Here is a 21,620-nt window from a genome sequence, read left to right on the forward strand (position 1 = left end):
TATTAGTTTTCCAACTGTAAGTGTCTACTATAGTTTTATCATTCTACCAGATACTCTGCAAAACCAAGATTAAAGTTCCAAGACTAATATTTTTATTCTATTTAATAAAACTTAGGGGATGCCGTGATGGACACCTACTCTCAATTATCCGGTCAACCATTTTCAACCAAAGATTGTGATAATGACAACTGGTCCGGAGGGCAATGCACTTACTATATGAAAGCTGGATGGTGGTATGCTAAAGAAGCATGGACTAATAATCGGTGCACCTTTGTCAATCCAAATGGAAAGTACAATGATGGAATTGAAGAAGAAAGTGTCTACTGGTATCCATGGACAAATTCATACGAAGGTATGAAATCTGTCACAATGAAGATTAAACATTCTTGATTGCAGAATTCTGGCAAATGACTCCAAATACCTTTTCAAAAGGACCAGTTGAACTACTGGTATCTCGAAATTCTTTTGTGGCCAGACATACTTCGAGATAACGAGAGTCAATTGTATACTTCTTAAATTTAACTTGTGAGCTCAGACGCATGTTTTTTTGTGTTTGGATATTTTTAAAGCCTATTATATTTTTGTAGTTTATTATTTTATTCATATTAACTGTACAATTTGTTCTTGTGTATTAAAAAACCAACTCATCAGAGAATCCAGTCTTGTAATTATTGAGCCGTTTTGTCTACATAAGATGTACCAGTGGAACTAAAATTTGAAAAGCTGAATATAAAAATCAAAACATAGTTGAAGAGCATTATTACCGAAAAGTTAAGTTTAGAAAAGTTATGCTCAGGTTATTTTTAACATGTGTTAAAAAACCATTGTATTTTAAAGATTACAATACTTTAGCAACAGTATACTACAAGAAAACTTACATATCAATTATATTTCATGTCCACACAAAGGCAGATAACATAAAGTATATATACACATGGAAAAACACCAAATTGAAATTCAAATTAAAAAATATATTTTATTATCACCCGAGTTTAATCAATAAATATCGACTCTATCAGTTCTTATCTGCACATGCAGCTACTGTACATGTAAACACTAAAAAAAGATTTTTTTATCCTCATTGTTTTCAACACTTAAAATAACCAAGTTGATAAATTTATAATATTGACACCTTGTAATTGATCATCCACAACTCATAACTGCAGCAAGGTCGCAGATATCCAGCATGAGGGAAGTAGGTATGTCGCTGTGATCATTGTACGTATTGTTGGTCATCACCATTCCTCTACAAGTCGTTTTGAAAATAAAAATCAGGCAAGAAACGATGTTAAAGACCTTCCGAGGTCAAGAAAACCCCCTATAACATCTGCTGGGGAAAATAAAGAATAATGAAGGTTGGTCAGAAGGAAACCCATTGCAAACAACAAACCTAAAAATGTTTGTCTCTAATATTTAATTAACTGTGCATTTGTATTCAGATATCGCAGATCAAATTTATTCGTTCATTGTGTAATCATATGTTTTTTGATTGAGTTAAGTCTGCCAATTGATATTTTATCGTATGTCTTTCTATGTTGTGATGTTATGCTATTGTTTCAGAAAAAGGGAGAAGGTTTGGATCCATTAAAACGTTTAATCCCGCTGCAAATGTTTGCACCTGTTCTAAGTCAGGAATCTGATGTACAGTAGTTGTCGTTTGTTTATGTAATATATACGTGTTTCTAGTTTCTCGTTTTGTTTATATAGATTAGACCGTTGGTTTTCCCGTTTGAATGGTTTTACACTAGTAATTTTGGGGCCCTTTATAACTTGTTGTTCGGTGTGAGCCAATGCTCCGTGTTGAAGGCCGTACTTTAACCTATAATGGTTTAATTTTTAAATTGTTATTTGGAAGGAGAGTTGTCTCATTGGCACTCACACCACATCTTCCTATATCTACTAAAAAGAGAATGATGACCATACAGGAGCCTTTAAACAAGAACTGTTCGAGATCGGCTCATCGCTACTGGTTATCGTGCGATAATACCATTTCGGTGACCTTTGCCTAAGAACAGAAACACAGATGCCCGTATCCAATATAGTGCAGAGCTCGCCAAAGTTGGAAATTATCGTCGTGGGGGAGATCCATTGTTCCAATGGAATTCGGTGTATCTTCCGTGGCCCAATCGTAGCCCGAATTTGAACTACGTTTCAATATTATTTTACAAATATTTTATCATATTCCTTCCAAAACAAGAGAATGATTTTTCAAGTTTTAAAAAATCCAGGCAATACTTTTTTCCGTGTGTATATTTACAAAGAGTAACTTTTCTCATCTTCGCTAGCCAAGGGTAACCATCACAGCCTTTGCTCTCCACCCTTTGCAGATTAAACCAACACTTGTGATTATAATGATGCGTCATGTACTAGAATATTAAAGTAACGCCGATTCAAACAACATCATTATTGATCAATGGCAGCACTCGAACTCTCTTAAATGCAGACGTGTACAAATAGTTGCGTCTTGGTTTTGTAATTTTTCTGAAGCAGGAACTAAAAATTTATAATGTTAGTTTTACATTTTTTAGGGGGTGGGGTGGGGGGAATTGTTGCAAAAATCAGTACGTGTCTAAAACTCAAATTAAAAACCAGAAACTTGCAGACACAAAGATCAAATATAAAATTTTGAAGATACATCAGTACAAGGTGACCCAAATAATGAAGAAACGCAAACTACAGCATGATGAGAGCCTGAATGGTAAACGCAAAATTGACAATGTCACGTTACAAGATATAAAAAAAGTTAATTGCACTGCTATGTTCTCAATTCCGTCCAATAAGTTCATGACTATTTGTAATATTTATAATTCTTGGACTCATAACATACTGGCTTTACACGCTAACAACTACAAGCAGAAAGTACACATGTTCCAAATGCACAGTAATCTTACGTGACTTAAGAGAAGAGTTAGAGCTAAAACCAATTCATTCCTTAGCTATAGGTTAACCAACACCTGAAAATATTAAAATAGGCGATGGAAACCTAATCACAAACTTTGAGGTAAAAATTACTGCGGCAATAATTAATGTACAAGGCATGCTACGATAAAGATATTATAAGTTTTAACTTTACTAAAATTGTCCGTTTATAAATTTATAAATTATTAAGAAACTAAGGTTTTAACTCCCTCAGGCAAAGTTGGCTTAAGATGAATTTGGCTAATTATTTTAGGTATTTTTTGACATACAGCTCTTCAACGGTTTCGGTACTTATACATCTTCGGATTTCAAATGTTTGGCTTTGAGCGTTCCTGATGAAGGTATATCCAGAAAAGCGCTTCGGACGCAAGAAATTATTAAAGTGTTGTTTTCAATATTTTAAACCTGGTTTGCATGATCAGACATTTCAATCGGAAAAACTAAGTAATACCAATGTTAACAATGAGACAAACGTTGTATACCGCTGTTCGCAATTTAAATCGATTGAGAAAAAAAACAAATGCGGGTTACAAACTAGAACAGAGGGAAACTCATCAAATATAAGAGGAGAACTGGAACACAACGGAAACACAACATTAAAATGTGACGCTTAGATGTAAAGTTCAAGAGCTAAAACAAGTAAAAAAAATGAAGAGCATTGAGCTCCAAAAGAGGGACGAAAGATACCAAAGGGACAGTCAAACTCATAAATCTTAAACAAACTGACAACGCCATGGCCAAAAATGAAAAAGACAAACAGAAAAACAATAGCACACATGCCACAAAATAGAAAACGAAAGAGTAAACAACACGAACCCAACCAAAAACTAGGGGTGATCTCAGATGCTCCAGAAGGGTAAGCAGATCCTGCTCCATATGTGGCACCCTTCGTGTTGCTTATGTGATTACAAATCCGGTAAATAATCTAATTCGGTAGGTCACATTCATAAAAGGGAAGGGGATTGTATTTACGACGTAAGGAACATATCCGATATCATTTGTGAAACGGTTATTCCATAACGGTCAACCAACTCGTGATGGCGTCCGTAAAATTAACGAAGGGATGATAACAACTTCACCATTTGGAACTCTTGGTTTAATAGTTTACTTGTGAGCTGTAACCCTCTATCAAGGCAATCATGATAGGAAATGCAAGCACGGGAATATCGTATCAATTGGGAGATATATACCCCGCATGCAGGTGCTGCTGGAATGTTGGTACTTAGAAATGGAAAGTTCACAATTGAAAAGCTGAAATCATCTCTTTTGTCGTAAAGTTTTGTTTTCAACCAACCCTCATTTTCAATTTCTAGATGCAAGTCAAGATATGAAGCCGACTTAACTGTTCTGTAGTATCCTTTATCTCCAATTCGATTGGATATATGCGTTCCACATAGTCACCAAATTTTGAATTGTTTAGTGAAAGAATGTCATCTATATAGCGGAAAGTATAGTTAAAGGATATTGCTAACTTCTTATCTTTCTTCCGAGGAAGAGTTTGCATGAAGTCAGCCTCATAATAATAAAGAAACAAGTCGGCAAATTGAGGGGCACAGTTTATTCCCATTGGGATGTCGACAGTCGGTTGAAAAACACGTCTTCCGAACGTAACAAATATGTTGTCAATCAAGAAATAAAGTATCTTGATAATATCGGTGTCAGAGAATATTTTGTTTGAATCAGAGCGATTCTTTACAAAGTAGGATTTATCCCTCCCTAAGACAAGATACTTGTATCTACTATGGCCAATCTTTTTTATGAGGCAAAGTAATACCAACTCTTTCAATTTGTCCTTTAGTTTGGAATGTGGAATACTTGTGTAAAGAGTAGATAAGTCAAATGAGTTAATACTGTTACAAGATGAAAGAGAGCTAGATTTTATGTAGTCTAAAAGATCCTTGGAATTTTTAAGTATCCACATCTTTTTCACGCCACTTCTAGATTAGGCAGAAAGTTATAAAAAAAATGTGCATAAAAACAGCTAGGATTTTCCGCCCAGAATAAGAACATCCTTATTATAAAGAGTAATTCATACTTTTGCAAACATTCAACACAACTTTAAAATGTAACACACATATACAGAAACGAACTATGATATAACAATGGGCATTTTCCTGATTTGGGACAAGACATGTACATATTCAGAATAAAAAAAGGTAGATTAAAGTGGTTGTGTGACATGCCTAACCCCACGCAATTTTGGCAATGTTGGATATAACATAAAAATGGTAACTTTACATGACAGGTCTACAATTAAAAAGAAAGGAGAGAACATATAGGACAGAGAAACACGTGAAAAATAGCTAACAAAAGGTACCAGGTTTAAAATGTTATACGCTAGACTTGCGTTTCGTCCCAACAGAGAATTTTATGTTTTAAACGAAACTTACGTACGTTAACGCAAGAAACTTAGGCTTACAATTAATCGGACTTTTAAGACATAAAATAAATTGGGTCTGCAAATTTAAAATGAAGATATTTCTGCCCATTAGATAATTTTGATAAAACAAATTCAACGAAAAAGTCCACCTCCCTTCCCCCCCCCCCCCCCCCCCATCAAAAAAAAAAAAATAACTTCATTAAAAATTAAATACAAAATAACCATAAATTGTCTTGAAGTATCAATTTTAGTTGTACAAGGCTTAGAAACGGGCACAAAGCGAGGCTGTTTCTAAGCATTGATATTTTGAGACAATATATGGTTATTCTATATTTATGCGTTAAACGTTAGCTTTTTTCATAACAATTGTATCTATTTGGGAGGGGCCTGGACAAAATAGGGTCAATCGAAAACGCCTTGAAAGTTTATCCATGCACCCCCTCCCCTGAAATAAATTGGTTGCGTCCTTATTAAAAACAATGAACATTTATTTAGCCGAACGAAGGTAAAATGTTTACCAAAAAATAGATTAAAAATCAACATTTACAAAAAAAAAAAAAAATTAAACGTTATAGGTATTTGAATGTCAATATTTTCCATTCCTTTTTATCCGTCTTCCGTCTTCTCGGGACTGAGGAAATCATCGACCTTACTATACCAGAATACAAATAGGTATGCATGATCGGCGTTCTATCGAACTGACAAAAGCAGTTCAACTATCTGACTATACCTCATAGGATCGGGTCAATTAAGATAAACGGTACTGTAGTTCCATCGGTTTACACTAAGAAGTAAATCGGCTAAGTGATGTTTGTACATAAGTTGACAGAGTAAGAGGTCGACAGAAAGAGGTACACTAGAAAGGTTAACAAGTTGACCTTAGAAATGTCTTCAAAGTTGATAAGTGCTAAGGTTAGAAGGTTGACTGTCCCGTTGGTTTCTTTTGTCCCTCTTTGACAGATCGACATGTTAAAAAGTCGATAAATGCATAGGTCGACAGTTTGACAAGTGTAAAGGTTAAAGGTTAACAGATTGACAAGTCGACATGTTGAAAAGTCGATAAAATTATAGTTCGAAGGGTTGATAAGTGTAAAGGTAAACTCTCGTGTATTGTTGAATTATGTGTTGTACTTGCAAAGAGAAGGGCTGAATTTATAAATGATATTGATGAAAAACAAGATGTTTCTATGGTTGGAGAATAATGCCATGCAAGATTTGTTTTTATTTCATTCTTACAAGATAAAATTGTCAATGTTTAAAAACCTTTTCAAATTATTTTTCAAATTACATTCAAATTACATGTTACATTTAACATGTTTAAGACTTTTCGGTTCGATTTGGCCGTATCAGTCTAATTATTGGTAACTATCGGCAAATTTTACACTTCGAAAACATTTTTGTTCATCAAGTTTAATTTAAAACAAACAAGTTTAATAACTAAACGTTTGTCTCATGATTATATTACTCGAAACACAATAACTGTCTAGAAAACGAGTTGTGTACTGAACAATAATAATATATTATTTATACATTTAAAAAAAAAAATTATGAATCAGAAAAGATTTTTTTTTTTTTTTTTAAATGTATAAATAATAATAATGGTAATAAACAACTAAAAAGGCAAAGGTTAGGGTCATCAATTATGAAATCTTGCGCATCACTTTCGGTAGTTTGCTTGCAGACCATGCAATATAAAAAAAGAAGATGTGGTATGATTGCAAATGAGACAACTATCCACAAAAGACCAAACTGACACAAACATTTACAACTATAGGTCACCGTAAGCTTACCAAGTACAACGGATAAACAGTTACAAATAATTTACTCAGTGGTGGGGATCTACGATTGGATTTTTTTTTTTAAAAACAAACAAAAAAAAACGTGAATATTGCGGTAAAAGAGACATTTTTTTTGTATCTGGATCCCTCTTTTTGAAATTTTTGTATCCGCCCCAGTTACTTATCTACCACTTTAGAACCACGGTTTTACTATTTAAGATCATTTAACAAAGATTGTTGTAGTCTGGATTATCTACAATACCCTTCTCTTTTCAAGAATGTGACCTACCGTATTAGACTTTTTACCGGATTTGTAATAACATAAGCAACATGACGGGTGTCAAATGTGGAGCAGGATCTGCGTACCCTTCCGGAGCACCTGAGATATCCCAGGTTTGGTGTGGTCCGTGTTGCGTAGTCTTTAGTTTTCTATGTTGTGTTTTTTGTACTATTATTTGTCTGTTTGTCTTTTTGTTTTAGGCCATGGCGTTGTCAGTGTATTTTTAATCTATGAGGTTGACAGGGTCTCTGGCATTTTTCGTCCCTCTTTTATCATGAAGCAGATATAGTCTGATAGCTACCCAAATTGAAACGACAGTAATGTTAATCGAATCAAATAAGCTGCTTCATTCAGCTTTGATTGTCGCTTATGCCTATAATTTGGCTAAAATATTTAAGGCAATGCAACAGGATTTTTTTTTATTAAGATTACTATGTACAAAAACCCTACTCGGTATGGTTCACTTGTCATGGTTATGTATTGTTTTGATTGATAGCTAAGCCAACACAAAATTGCCTGTGATTATCAATTTCTAAAGCTGATTGTCGTCAATGGGTCCAATAATCTTAGCATGAAGTCACGCTTCGTTGACATACATGGTTGAGATATCATAACCCATTCTGCGTCGTTTGATACCGTATTGGATAACATACTTGTCGCTTGGGATTTTTTTGTCGAAACGCCGACCTTTTCTTTTCCCTCGACAGCTTTCTCTTTTCCAGAGTTATAACCTTTCATCAGGGATGCTTCGAATGGTAATAGTAACACAATGTAATCTTCCATTGCGCTGTTGGTCCGTAGGTCCGTCCGTTTGTAACACCCCTGTTGGCCCTCTTGAATCTGCATCCTTCAAGGGATTCTAAACATGGCAAATTTAACACACCGCCATATGTTTTTTTTTCACTTGCCATAACGAATTTTCCAGGTAAAAGGTTTTTTTGTAAGATTGTGGCACACGCGACACATATCATTCATTGAAAAGTCAATAAAAGCTGAGTTATCAATAAGACAAAAAAATTATGTTTGGTAATCTTACCAATATTAACAAAAGTCCTTACTCATGTTAATGGCAATCAAATAAAATAACACTCAAAACGATCAAATAATCCAGGTATTTTAATATGCCTAATTATTATAAAGACACTATGTACAACCTACATGTATATATTTACCTAAATTACTGAACTTGTACAAGGTCCTTTTTAGACTAAGTATGTTCAAAACTCATTTTCCCGTATACTCTCTGGTACGCTACATTCACAAATTAGTTGAAAAGAAACTCTTTACGAAAATAGTAATCATTGTTAACTGTATCTCATTCTAAATATACCTGTGTACCCTGCGAGCAAAGTTTGCTTTTTGTTTACGTATGTTCAGATATAAGACAAGTGTACTTAACTCTCGCTCGTGGAATACTCTATTTTAAATAGATTTGATCTTAATGGGAAAAGGGAGACAAACGTACGTCAAAAACCTAAATTTCTCTAAAAAAAATTACCAGTGACGCTCAAATGAAAAACGTGCGAAAGCAAAAACAAGTACACAATTGAAAAAATTGTGCACAATACGGCTAGGACTTTCTGCCTGGGATAAGAACATCGTTATTATTTAAAATAATTCATACTTATACTTACCGTAAATTCTATAGATAAACATGATAAAACCGAAGTAGTGACTTACTACAGAATAAAAACGGATACATTACATAGAACAACATAAACCAGCAAATAAAGATCCACAGTCCAGATAGCCAAAGCCATCAACGCACAAAGTGACGACACATTAAGATATCTAAACAATTTCTCAAATAAAAGATGGAATTGGAGAGAATTCAAAATCAAATTTGACAATTTGATATAACATTTATTAATAACAATGAAAATCTAATACTAATTCATATCTAAGTGAAGTAGTAATTAGAAAAAAAATGAATTGCGTGAACAATACAGATTTTTCTATTTATCTCGTCTCCTTTAACTATTAAGTTGATGTTATAAGTTAAACAGAGGCAACAATCTAGAAATCTTCAGGTCTCAATGGTAAACAAAAAAGCAAAGTCAATACGTTATTTATTGGCCAGGGACAATGTACATCTATTTAAGATGCAGAGAATTAACAGTTGCGAAATTTAATCCGGGGTTGTCCAAAAATTATACCAAAACCTATGTACAACAACAATGCACGGATTAAAACACGATTATTGACATCAGAAAACCAATAATAATACACGCAAAAAGTACTATTATCATCACAAAAATAACCAGTACACGACTTCTTCAAATAATGATTGGGAATATTATGAGTAAAGAAGCCCTTATTTCATGTATACTGTGTTATCAATAAGTATTATTGCTCAAATCGTTAAGATAGAACAGTTACATACTGGTTGCAAATTGGTTTATTTCAGTCTTGTAAAGAATTTGATTTTGCTATATATGAAAATAAAAAAAATCATCTTAGCATTTATCTTTATTTAATTAAAATTGAGAATGGAAATGTGGAATGTGTCAAAGAGACATCAACCCGACCATAGAAAAAACACCAGCAGAAGGTCACCAACAGGTCTTCCATGTTGCGAGAAATTCCCGCACCCGGAGGCGTCCTTCAGCTGGCGCCTAAACAAATTGTGTGTGTGTGTGTATATATGACCACTGTTATTCTTGTAAGTTCATAGCAGTGTCGATATTAAAAATCAAAGAATAATTCAATATTAACCTCTAGTTAGAAGAAAAATTATATGTGCATTATTTGTTTTATTACTATTGAACGAAAGATAACTCAAAACTTCTTCTATATTACCTTTTAATAGACCAAATAGGAAGAAGCTAGCTACAATAGCGTGTTTAAAACAAAGAGACAAAGAGGCCATGAAATGTCTATCAACTCTTCATGATAAGTATGTTGTTGTTCCTGCGGACAAAAGCTTCAAATAATATTGTCTTTGTATGTAAATGGTATTACTACGAATGTCTTCAAAAAGAATTGGGTATAACGGAGTACTCAGGTAATCCCACATACAAATACATATCATTTGACAAGGATGAGATTTTAGCAAATCATAAGTCCTTTATGGCTTCAATAAACATTACATTGAACACCAAATCGGAGGACTTACCTTATCTAATTAGTTATCAAAGGTTCTTCTTTTTCTTAATAACCAAAATTTCTTTTGAAAATGGTAACAGGATAGACAAAATATTGTATCACGGATCAAAAAATGTTTCAAGATATTCTTGTGTGACATCATTAAGATTGCATCTTTTACTATGTTGTTCTTAAAGTACTGTGTGTGTTGATTTGCCTATGTTGAGGGTTGTTTGAAGAAGTAATTTTTAATAAATTTTTCAGTTTCACAATTCGACATATTCTGAAAATTACCCATATAAGATTACCCAGGACAATTGTTTACTTTATATATTATAGTAGTTAAATGTTAAAGTTCCGCTGTAAGTGAGTTGGTAATGTTATATGCTGGTGTGTCCTGATTTTGGATAAGTGGGTTTGTTTTTATTATACAACAGAACGTCATTATAAAGCCATTCTGATGGTTAATTTCTCGTCAAAAATGTTTACGTACGTACACCAACAGTTATTGCAACCATTTTGTATTGAAAAAATCGAGCTAATTTGAATACAAACGATAATGAGGTGTTAATGATGCGAAAAAAAACGAGCGAAACTATAAAAAAGAAGATGTGATTGATTGTCAATGAGACAACTATCCACCAAAGACTAAAATGACACAGACATTAACAACTATATGTCACCGTACGGCATTCAACAATGAGCTAAGCCCATACCGCGTAGCCAGCTATGAAAGGCCCCGATAAGACAATGTAAAACAAGTCAAACGAGAAAACTAACGGCCTTATTTATGTAAAAAATGAACATAAAACATATAAATAGTGTGCTCTTTTTAGTTCAGTATGAAACCGGAAAATGTTAGATCAGTCTAGGTCTAACTGCAATATAGTTGTATAATTAATATTTTAAACACTGCGTACGTTTTTGAAGGTGCAAAGTTAATTCTACTTATATTTTTAATTGTGTAATAACTAGATATTCCATTAATTGGCTGGTGGGAGAGCACTGAAAACACGACACTGAAAGGTATAAGAAAAATGTCAATTTTGTACCAGAATGGTGTAATAGAATGCACATTGTTTTAATCTATACTTAATCATAAAATTAGTAATGCTGTAATAAAGGCAACAGTAGGATATCGCTGTATTCGGAAATATCAAATAAAATACAATGAAAATACACCATTTCATTTATTTAACGATAGAGTATCAACCTGGGTAGCATTGAATAATTACAACCATATCTTCAATAAACCTGCATTATTCATAACCTGAGAAAAAAATGAACATGAATCAATTTAATGATGCGAATATAAAGGTGCCATAACAACATGGTAGGTATGTAGATCAAAAGTTATAGACATAACTATAAATAAATCTTTGTTTAGAAATATCTAGTAGTTTCATTCATATAAGAAACAATCTATGCTATATTATATAAGACACAAGAATGTTAACTACTCTCATTGATTTCGTTTTTGTTTCATTTAATTAAAAAACATAAACCAGGACGCTTGTTTTCTCTTCCATTCCTGACGAAAACAACTAATCGTTGCTTGTGTCATGACGAACAAGGAAGCAATGCTTGCATTAATAATTTTCCTACTTGTATTGTTCGATGAATTGTTAATTGTGTATATTATAAAATAAATCAATATAAACAATGATAAAAAAAAAAGCACTTTCCCGTGTTACCTAAATTTTATTTTGCGTTTTGAACAGTTATAGTTTTTTTTGTGTTTCCCCTCTGCGCAGGTCGATATGATTTATGATTTTACGATTGAAAATGATATGCAAAAAGCTGTGTTATTTTCAAGAATTTTTCATTTGCTCTATGTTTGTGGAACGAAATAGTACGTGGTGCCCCTTGATGACTACAAAATATCATTATCCGTCCGTGAATACTATTGAATGAAAAATCCCGTTTCTCGAATGCCTTTAAAAAATGTAAGATAGTGAATGTTATTTATGAAAATCAAAAATTCGTTTAATTGATTTTTATCAGTGGTATTCAAATCTTAAAATGTAGAAGGCCAAAAGGTAATATAAGTGATGTCGAATTCTGGCATAGGTCAAGTCTTTGGATGTTTGTTACCTTCTTCAACATCTGATAAGTATTGCTAGGACGACATACATATCTATATATTCACGCATCCATTTCGTGACTCCCGAGAAATCATTATAATTTTAATTTTTTACCCCACATCAAACTGAAACTACATCAAAATACAAATCTTGATTGAAACATATACTAACAATACTAATTCATCTCAGAACGGAACCAGTCGAACTCTTTGATCAAATTTTATTTTATAGTTAAGACATCCCTAAGGTAACAAATTGATTACATGGTAAATTTGTATTGCAAATACAGCATAATGCAATAGAGAAAAATTCGAAACGAACAAATAGATTGCTTTTCAGTTCTACTGAAGTGTTAAAAAAATCATGAAAAAGGCACAATGGTTATTTTAGACTGAATATTTTGTCCCTTTTTTATTCGTTATCATAACGTTGCGAAAAGATAAAGTTTTTCAATATTACCCTTGGTCTACGTAATTGATTGATAAAATGCGAATCTGGTGTAGCTCAATTATACGGTCGATACAGTACTTGCAACCTTAAACGTTACTATTTCAGCGATCAATCAGCGGTCATCGATCAGTCACCGATCAGTCAAGTTCGCGTCAAACTCACGTCAGCAATCCGTCAAACTTAAAGGAAAAATAATTGACTGATCGGACTGACCGGACGAATAGTACCGATCGACCTTGATGACGGATTGAACTTGAATACGTCACATGATAAACCAATACATATTACGGAATCTTAGTTTTGTTTCATTTAATTAAAATGGAACGTTCAATGATACATTTTGTATATTAATAATTCAGCAAAGTGTTATGAATTGAAATGAAAAGAAATGTACAGATAAAACCTGAATTAAAATATCTTTATTAAAGAATGGTCTTTTTCGTTTTATTTAGGTAATGCGGGGTTCACACATTGCCGATTATTGCTCCCGTTTGAGATCAGACAACAATACGACACGAAAAGTGAAAAAGTCGGATTAGTATCCTCAATTATCTGGAATGTCCTATCATTGTCTGAACGCAGTCGTGTTAGTTCGTAACAGCTTCCTGCGGGTCAGGAAGGTTCCTAATAGTTCGGCAAAGCACCCCGACAGTTAGGTGCGTCCCGTAACATTCGGGGCAATTCAGCCGATTTTGTCTAGTCGGATTACAATCGTGGCTATGTCGTGACAGATTCTGCTGTATTGGATCGAATTCCGAACAATGTCTTGTGTATTCTAGACTGTGTCCTGTGGAACGGGAATGATCTGGAGTAATTTTTCATAGCTGTTTTTCTGCCGATTGAGTCCAGATTGCATCCAGATCTTGTCGATTGCGAACCGTTTTTTGCCGAAACCGTTCCGAAACAGTCCCGTTATTTATACGACATTCGTCAATGATACCCTCGTCAGAGTCCCGACAATTACAGAATACAATACGACTGAGACCAGACAAAGTCGATTGCAATGCGATAGAGCGGACCGTGATAGGATTACGTTCCGACAGTACCTGATCATCCCGAATATGCCGACAGTTTTCGAACGGATAACTTCCGTCAGCGTCGGTTTACTGTCTGGTCACTGTCTGATCTCTGTCGGAATACATTCGGTAGAATCGGGTCGCAGTCGTAACAGGCTCGGTCGAAATTTACCTGGCTAAAGATACAAATTGGATTAGAAGCGGATTGAGAACAGGATTATCGGGATAAATTCGCTTGGAATATCGGCGCTTCCTTAACACTATCTGATTGTTGTCGTGATTAAATTATTTGTTTTACAAATTTTAATTAAAGTTTCATCCACAATTCACAGGATCTTGATCAGACTTTTGACAAATTTTAATCGGGAATGGTCCTGTCAAGGACGGCAGTAAAAATCGTGAATGTGTGACCCCAGCTTAATATATTTTCAAACCCGGCGAGTTCTAAAACGGTGTCTACTTCGCGATTTTGATTTTATTTTTTTCCAAACATACTCGAGGGGAAAAACAAAATGAAAGGATCGGTTATTGAAAAAATGTTATTAAAATATTTTAAATGTTTGCATGCTTATAATCATAAAATGCTTTTAAAACACTATCATAATCACGGACTTTCTATAGTCCTGTCACAATCGAAGCCGTTGAAATAAAAAATAACAAGAATAAATGCTGTTTTTTAATAAAAATATGAATAATTTCAAACAATGCAAACAACATTACATTATATTTTTCTGATAGTCTTTTTTTTTACCTTAATAAACTACTCTTTAACAATGGAAAGTACAAAAATCCAATGGTCGTAAATATATTCCTTAAAAATAAATAAATAATCATAAGCAGATTTATTCTTGAATAACTCGCATTTTCAACAAAAAATATGAAAATCATTTATAACAACTGATTGCAATTGAAATTACAATATTTTCCAATATGAAAAGAAATATTTTCATTTTAGGTAACGCATACAAAACAAATTACATTTTTTTCTTAAAGTAAGCATAATCTATGAAGAACAACCAATCCTGATAAACAAAAAGTAATGAATTCATATGACTGTTATAATTTTAAGCAGATTTATTGGCGGTCAATAGTGTTCAGTAAAATGAAGAAATATTTGCATTTTAGGCAACGCGTACAAAAATTTAATATCTTTTTCCTTAAAGTACCCATATTTTATGAAAAACAGCCAATTGTGATGTACAAAAAGTACTGAAATCATATAACGGTTAATAATTTGTATAAAAAAAAATCAATAGCTGCATTCTTATTCCACAAAAATAAAAGTTTAAGTATTTTAATTCTCATTATATCTCAATTCTGATTAGAATACATGTACTTGTCTCAAGATGATAAAAATAACTGATTTAAAAAAAAAAGAATAATTTGGGTAATTTTAAACAATGCGAATAAAATTTATGTATGATTTCTCTGACAGTCTTTGAATTTCATGAAAAAAAACTATTCTAAACTATAAAAAGCACAAAAATCAATGGCAGTCAATGATTTTCAGTAAAAGGAAGAAATATTTGCATTTAAAGCAACGCGTACAAAAATTTAATATCTTTTCCCTAAAAGTAAGCATATTTTATGAAGAACAGCCAAACTTGTACAAAAAGTACTGAAATCATATGACGGTTAATAATTTGTATCAAAATAAATCGATAGCTGCATTCTTATTCCACAAAAATAAAAGTTTAAGTATTTTCTTTCTCATTATATCTCAATTCTGATTAGAATATTTTTCTCAAGATGGTAAAAATAACTGATTTCAAATTAAAAAGTATAATTTTTGATAAAAAGAAGAATAATTTGGGTAATTTTAAACAATGCGAATGTAATTTTAGTATGATTTCTCTGGCATTCTTTGAATTTCATGAAAAAAAAACTATTCTAAACTATAAAAAGTACAAAAGTTCAATGGCGTTCAATGATTTTCGGTAAAATAAAGAAATCTTTGCATTTTAAGCAACGCTTACAAAAATTTAATATCTTTTTCCTAAAAGTAAGCATATTTTATGAAGAACAGCCAAACTTGTACAAAAAGTACTGAAATCATATGACGGTTATAATTTGTATCAAAATAAATCAATAATGCATGCTTATTCCACAAAAATAAAAGTTTAAGTACTTTAATTCTCATTATGTCTCAATTCTAATAAAAAGGCTTGTCTCAAGAATGAAAGTTGGAAAAATAACTGATTTCAAATAAAATAGTATCATTTTTAATAAAAAGAAGAATAATTTGGGTGATTTTAAACAATGCGAATAAAATTTTAGTGCGATTTCTCTGACATTCTTTGAATTTCATGAAAAAAACCTATTCTAAACTATAAAAAGTACAAAAATTCAATGGGGGTCAATGATTTTCAGTTAAATGGAGAAATATTTGCAATTTAGGCAACGCGTACAAAAATTTAGTATCTTTTTCCTTAAGCTAACCATATATTATGAAGAACAGACAATCCTGATGTACAAAAAGTACTGAAATCATATGGTGGTTAATGATTTGTATTAAAATAGAGTAATATCTACATTCCTATTGCACAAAAATAAAAGTTAAAGGATTTTAAATCTTATTATATCCTATTCTTATTAAAAGACTTGTCTTGAGATGTTAAAAATTACTGATTTCAAATAAAATAGTATCATTTTTAATAAAAAGAAGAATGAATTTGAGTATTTTTGATATTGCGAATAAAATTTTTGACATTCTTTTAATTTTAAGAAAAAACTACCCATTTTAAACTATATACAGTAAAAAAATCATATGGTGGTCAATAATTTCCATTCAAATGAAGCAATGATTGCATTCTGGTTCAACAAAATCAAAAGTAAACAAAGTCAGATACTTAAAATCTTCAAATATATTCAAATGTTATACAAAATTAGTCATTAAAAGAAATTGATAACTTGGTAACTGATTGCAATAAAGTTACAATATTTTCAAATATGAGAAGAAATATTTGTATTTTAGGCAACGCGTACAAAAGTTTTATTCCTTTTTCCAGTAAGCAAACATACATGTAATTGATGAAGAACAACCAATCCTGATGAACAAAAAGTACTGAAATAATATGGCGGTTTATTATTTTTATCATAATAAAGCAAAAACGACATTCTTATTCCCAAAAAATAGAAGTTTAAGTATTTTAATTCTTATTATATCTCAATTCTATTTTTTTTTAAAGTTATCTCGAGTTATTTGATTTCAAATGAAAAAGTGTTATTTTTAAATCAAAAGGAAATAACTTTCTGGTAGTTTTTAACAATGCGAACAAATCTTAAAATGATTTGTCTGACATTCTTTTAATTTTATGAAAAACGAACTTTTCTAAACTATAAAAAGTACAAAATTCCAATGGTGGAAAATTACCGGCATTTTCGTAGGAAAAAGTTCATGTTAACTAACACATGTAATACAATTATGTATTATATATGTCTCTGATGTTTACAATATTTAATACAAAACTATTAATCAACGCAAAAAATTAACGCTTTAATTAAGTATCTTCTAGTTACATTGTTATACTATTATTACTTTTTTATTGCAACCAATTTCATAACAAATTAACGTGTAAATTATGGTGTCTTCGTCGAGGTCCGCGTTCACTGTTGAGTTCGGTTTACATAAGAATTTGAAATATATACGTATCCGTCCGATCCGTGCATAAATTTGGTTTACTGATTGATCGATGACCGTTATCACGGTAACTCTCACATAGGTTATTTGACTTATCTGACGGATCCTATGGGTCACCGATCACCGATCACTCATCGATCAGTCATACATCCGTCGCCGATCATTCACCGATCAGTCAAGTTCACGTCAAACAGTAACGCATAAGGTTGCCAGTACTGTACCTCTTCTGGTGAACCAATATACTTGTAACGTTTGTGTTATAACTACCGTTAGGTCGATGGCTCTGCCGGTGGACTGACATATTTATTTTTTGGACAGCAATACTTCTATTCATAGTGTGTATATTTTTCAAAACCATTCGTTCTGCTCGGGTTTGCAGTTGAAATATCTTAGTGCATCTGACAAATAATTCAGTCAAGAACTACGTTATCGCAAGTTATTTACTTTTAGAAAACGGTCCTGTATTCACAAGTTATTTGAATAAAAATAAGACAATGAACTGTTACCTTTTCCATTTTTTTGGTTTTTAATGTAAAATAAGAATAATAGGTGAAAAAGCCTTTGTGAGACCTTGAAATTGAAAGTATTATCTTTTTTTCTTAATTTAACTATAGTTAATCAATAAAAAAATAACTAAACAAATAATCGTTTTTTGATACTGACTGTTATCAAAGGGAGACAATTCAATCTCCAATCTCAATGTGTTCAAATACCAGGAGAGACTAATCCTGTTACACAAGGGGATAGCTCATTAACTAAAGTATATTTTTAAAACATCTAGATATTTTTTTTGCTTCCTCATGTTTTATAATTGATTCCTCACGTTGGGCTCACACAGTAAACTTTAATAAAACCCCTTAATATGTATTTCCTATGTACTATTTGTGGTTTTGTAAAAAAGATAGTTTGTTTTGTGTGCGCTGAAGCCATATAATTGATAGTAAAAAATATGCATGTGAGTTAAAAACGAGATGTGTAGAAAAAAATGGCCATTATTAAAGCAAACAAATTTGACTCGTAATTTTTGCCTTTAGGAAACAAATCAGGAAGTATAATATAATTAATCGCTGAATGATTGGTTGTTAATGAGTGTGAGTCATTGTGACATTGATAAGGGGATGGACAGAATTATAGGAACTATTAATGAAAATCTGATGAATAAAAGCTTGAGGCAGGTTGGTTTTTTAATCGTGAGAAAAGTGTTGTTAAACAGTTAATTCATGTTGATGAAAAGTAAAAGTACATAGGAACAGAAAATGGAGTGAAGTAGGAGTTTGGGGAGGGAACTGGGAATCAATTCCCCCTGTCCACCTAAGGGAGTGGGGTCCGACGTGTATGTAAAAGAACCAATTCCCCCTGTCCACCAAAAGGAGTGGGGTCCGACGTGTTTGTAAAAGAATCAATTATGTAGAGGATGCAGACCACAGATTGGTCTAATTTGACAACTGATCAATGAAATTACGATGGATGCCGAATTTAACAGCACTTTAGAAATAAAACAAATTAAAACTATATAATTTATTCAATAGTACATTTTTCATTATGTATACCAAAATAACAGAAATGTAGCATTGAATAGCTCTAATAATAAAGAATGCATCCGGCAGAGCACAGCTTCCACAAGTCGGATTGAACGTCATTCAACAGTAGTATAATAACATAGCAATCCATTTCACTCATGTCAACAACCATATACAGCAATATTTTTTCAAACAACTTATATAAAACTATTAAGTCTTTCGACAAACGCTATAAATGATAAGAAACAATGCAAATATTGAACTTTAGAACATAAATAATTGTCTTTAACAATACATCCAAAACAGTAATTTATATTCAATTTAACAAATATGTACTGAAAAGTGGCATGTTAATCCTTAAATATAGACATACACAATATCTATTTTTAAAACAGGGAAATAACAATAACATGACAATTCTGTATTCCAAATGTATTTAAAAACTTATTTTTAATAAGCAATTACTAATTAGAAAGACTAAAACACACACACACACACACCAACACACACACACTGAAGATAGTCTGATAGTTGCAACAACTTTATTGTTGATTAACAACTGCCAACCTGTACCAGAAACAAATAATGGCTTCGAACAAACTACACACTACGATCGACAACACGACCTAGACTGTTATTTTGAAAGAAAACGGAAATTGTAGCAATTAATAACAATCAGAATACTGGAGTAAGGATCATCAAAAAATTGATCTGGTTTGCCACCCGGAGATGCCGATAAGTGATAATTTTCAAAATCATGTTTTCATGGGAAGTGATAAATTGTCCTTGCCAAAATTACAACTAATTCAGGTATCTTACATTACTAACATATATTGAAACGACGATGGTACATTGATAATACTGCTTTGTTAACCATACCTTATTGTCAAAGAATGCAGCAATAGTTCTGTCGTCGACGGCCAAAGGAAAAAATCGTTATGGTAACGCATGAAACTCCGAAAATTGACCGGCTCCAAAAATATTAAATTCTAAAATTGAGTACTCGCCCTTTTCGCGCCAGACGTCTATTGAAAAGGCTAGATGAAGCATGTTTGTCGATAAGACATATTACATTCAGATACCATGTTTCAAAGATTCAAACATGATAAATGTAAAGCAATAAAAAAAAACACGTTTGGACGTTAAGCTGAAACTGCAGAGTTTTAAATCAAAACTGGATTATTGTTGTCAAGATAATTCTTACGTTTCTCTAATTGACTCGGATACACGCAATACTATAGTTTACTATGGTTCACAAGTTTAACTGCATGTAATACACAATAAAATTGCTGCAAAAGCTGTTCTACTTGCAACTTTGCCAAATGTTGATCCTTGAGTTACCGCTTCACATTGCTTATATGGTGATTGAATGTTACATTTTTTACCACCGAACAAAAGTGAAAATTTGAATGTAAACACTGCCGAATTTCTTCACATTCATAGTCGTCTTATCAGTGTTTTGTTTTTTTACTTTCATTAGTGCATAATTTTGACTGATAATATTTACAAAGTCTAGTTGTGTACAGTTTCAGACGGCATACATCTGTTAGTCTGCCTTAGTTGTAAGCACAATAAGAAATAGGGAAAATTATTGATAATATTAAGATTGTGTGGTCGTAAATAAAAATAAGAATTAAAAGAAATGAATGAGTATATGAAAACCCATCCTAATACAATCGTTAAAGACCCAAATGTTGCAAAAACACTTGTTCTACCTATTTGACAAAAATGATGTTGTCCCTGCAGATAAGGACATACGAGCTACATCAATTTTATTTGCTAATCAAATTATATAAACTGCTAGATAAATGCATTAGGTATTGACAATTCACTTGCAAACTTAACATATACCTCAATGACAGTTAAAACAAAAAGAGGATATACAGGTCTTTTATATGTTCATTTGAAATCTAAACCAAATATGAGGAATTGGATCTCCCTGCGCTGTGTTGGGTGTCTGTCCTTACACACAACGTTTTAATACTGTGTATTCCAAGGGCCTACACAACTTCTTTCTAAATTAGCAACATTAATGTATCGGAATCCATAGTTATTGTGTACTACACATTCTAGAGGAAGCGTGAATCCGATATTGATACCTTTAATTATTTCAGAGTAAATACAATCTAAGACTCTTTAATCTTGTAAAATATAGAAATCACTCTGATTACATCAAAATCCTCTGAAATTGACATTATTAAAAGGTCAGATTGTTCTTATATCAATAACATACTTGCTACATTTTGAGGACGTGCTTTTTACAACAAATAATCGGTATTTCCTTTCCCACCGACTTCTTTTCTTGATTGATTGTTACTTAGGCTGACTTCATATCATAACTTTTTTAAATGAAGAAAAGAAGTTAGCAGTATCCTTAAACTTCACAAAATAGATCTTGTTGTATGACTTGCTTAGGCGGCGTTCTAGCTATCTTGGAATAATGCAGATTATGACGAAATCGTACGTATT

General features: G+C 32.3%; 1 protein-coding gene across 1 annotated transcript in view; it reads left to right on the plus strand.

Annotated features, from left to right (window-relative positions):
• The first annotated feature begins 283 nt into the window (after positions 1 to 283).
• Positions 284 to 21,620, plus strand: part of LOC134699059 (ficolin-2-like) — a 36,155-nt gene continuing 14,818 nt past the window's right edge. The window contains exon 1 of the mRNA XM_063560743.1: positions 284 to 352. Coding sequence (XP_063416813.1) covers positions 284 to 352 — 69 coding nt within the window. The remainder of the gene's footprint in view (positions 353 to 21,620) is intronic.

Source organism: Mytilus trossulus, unplaced genomic scaffold, assembly GCF_036588685.1.
Source record: "Mytilus trossulus isolate FHL-02 unplaced genomic scaffold, PNRI_Mtr1.1.1.hap1 h1tg000024l__unscaffolded, whole genome shotgun sequence".
NCBI lineage: Eukaryota > Metazoa > Mollusca > Bivalvia > Mytilida > Mytilidae > Mytilus > Mytilus trossulus.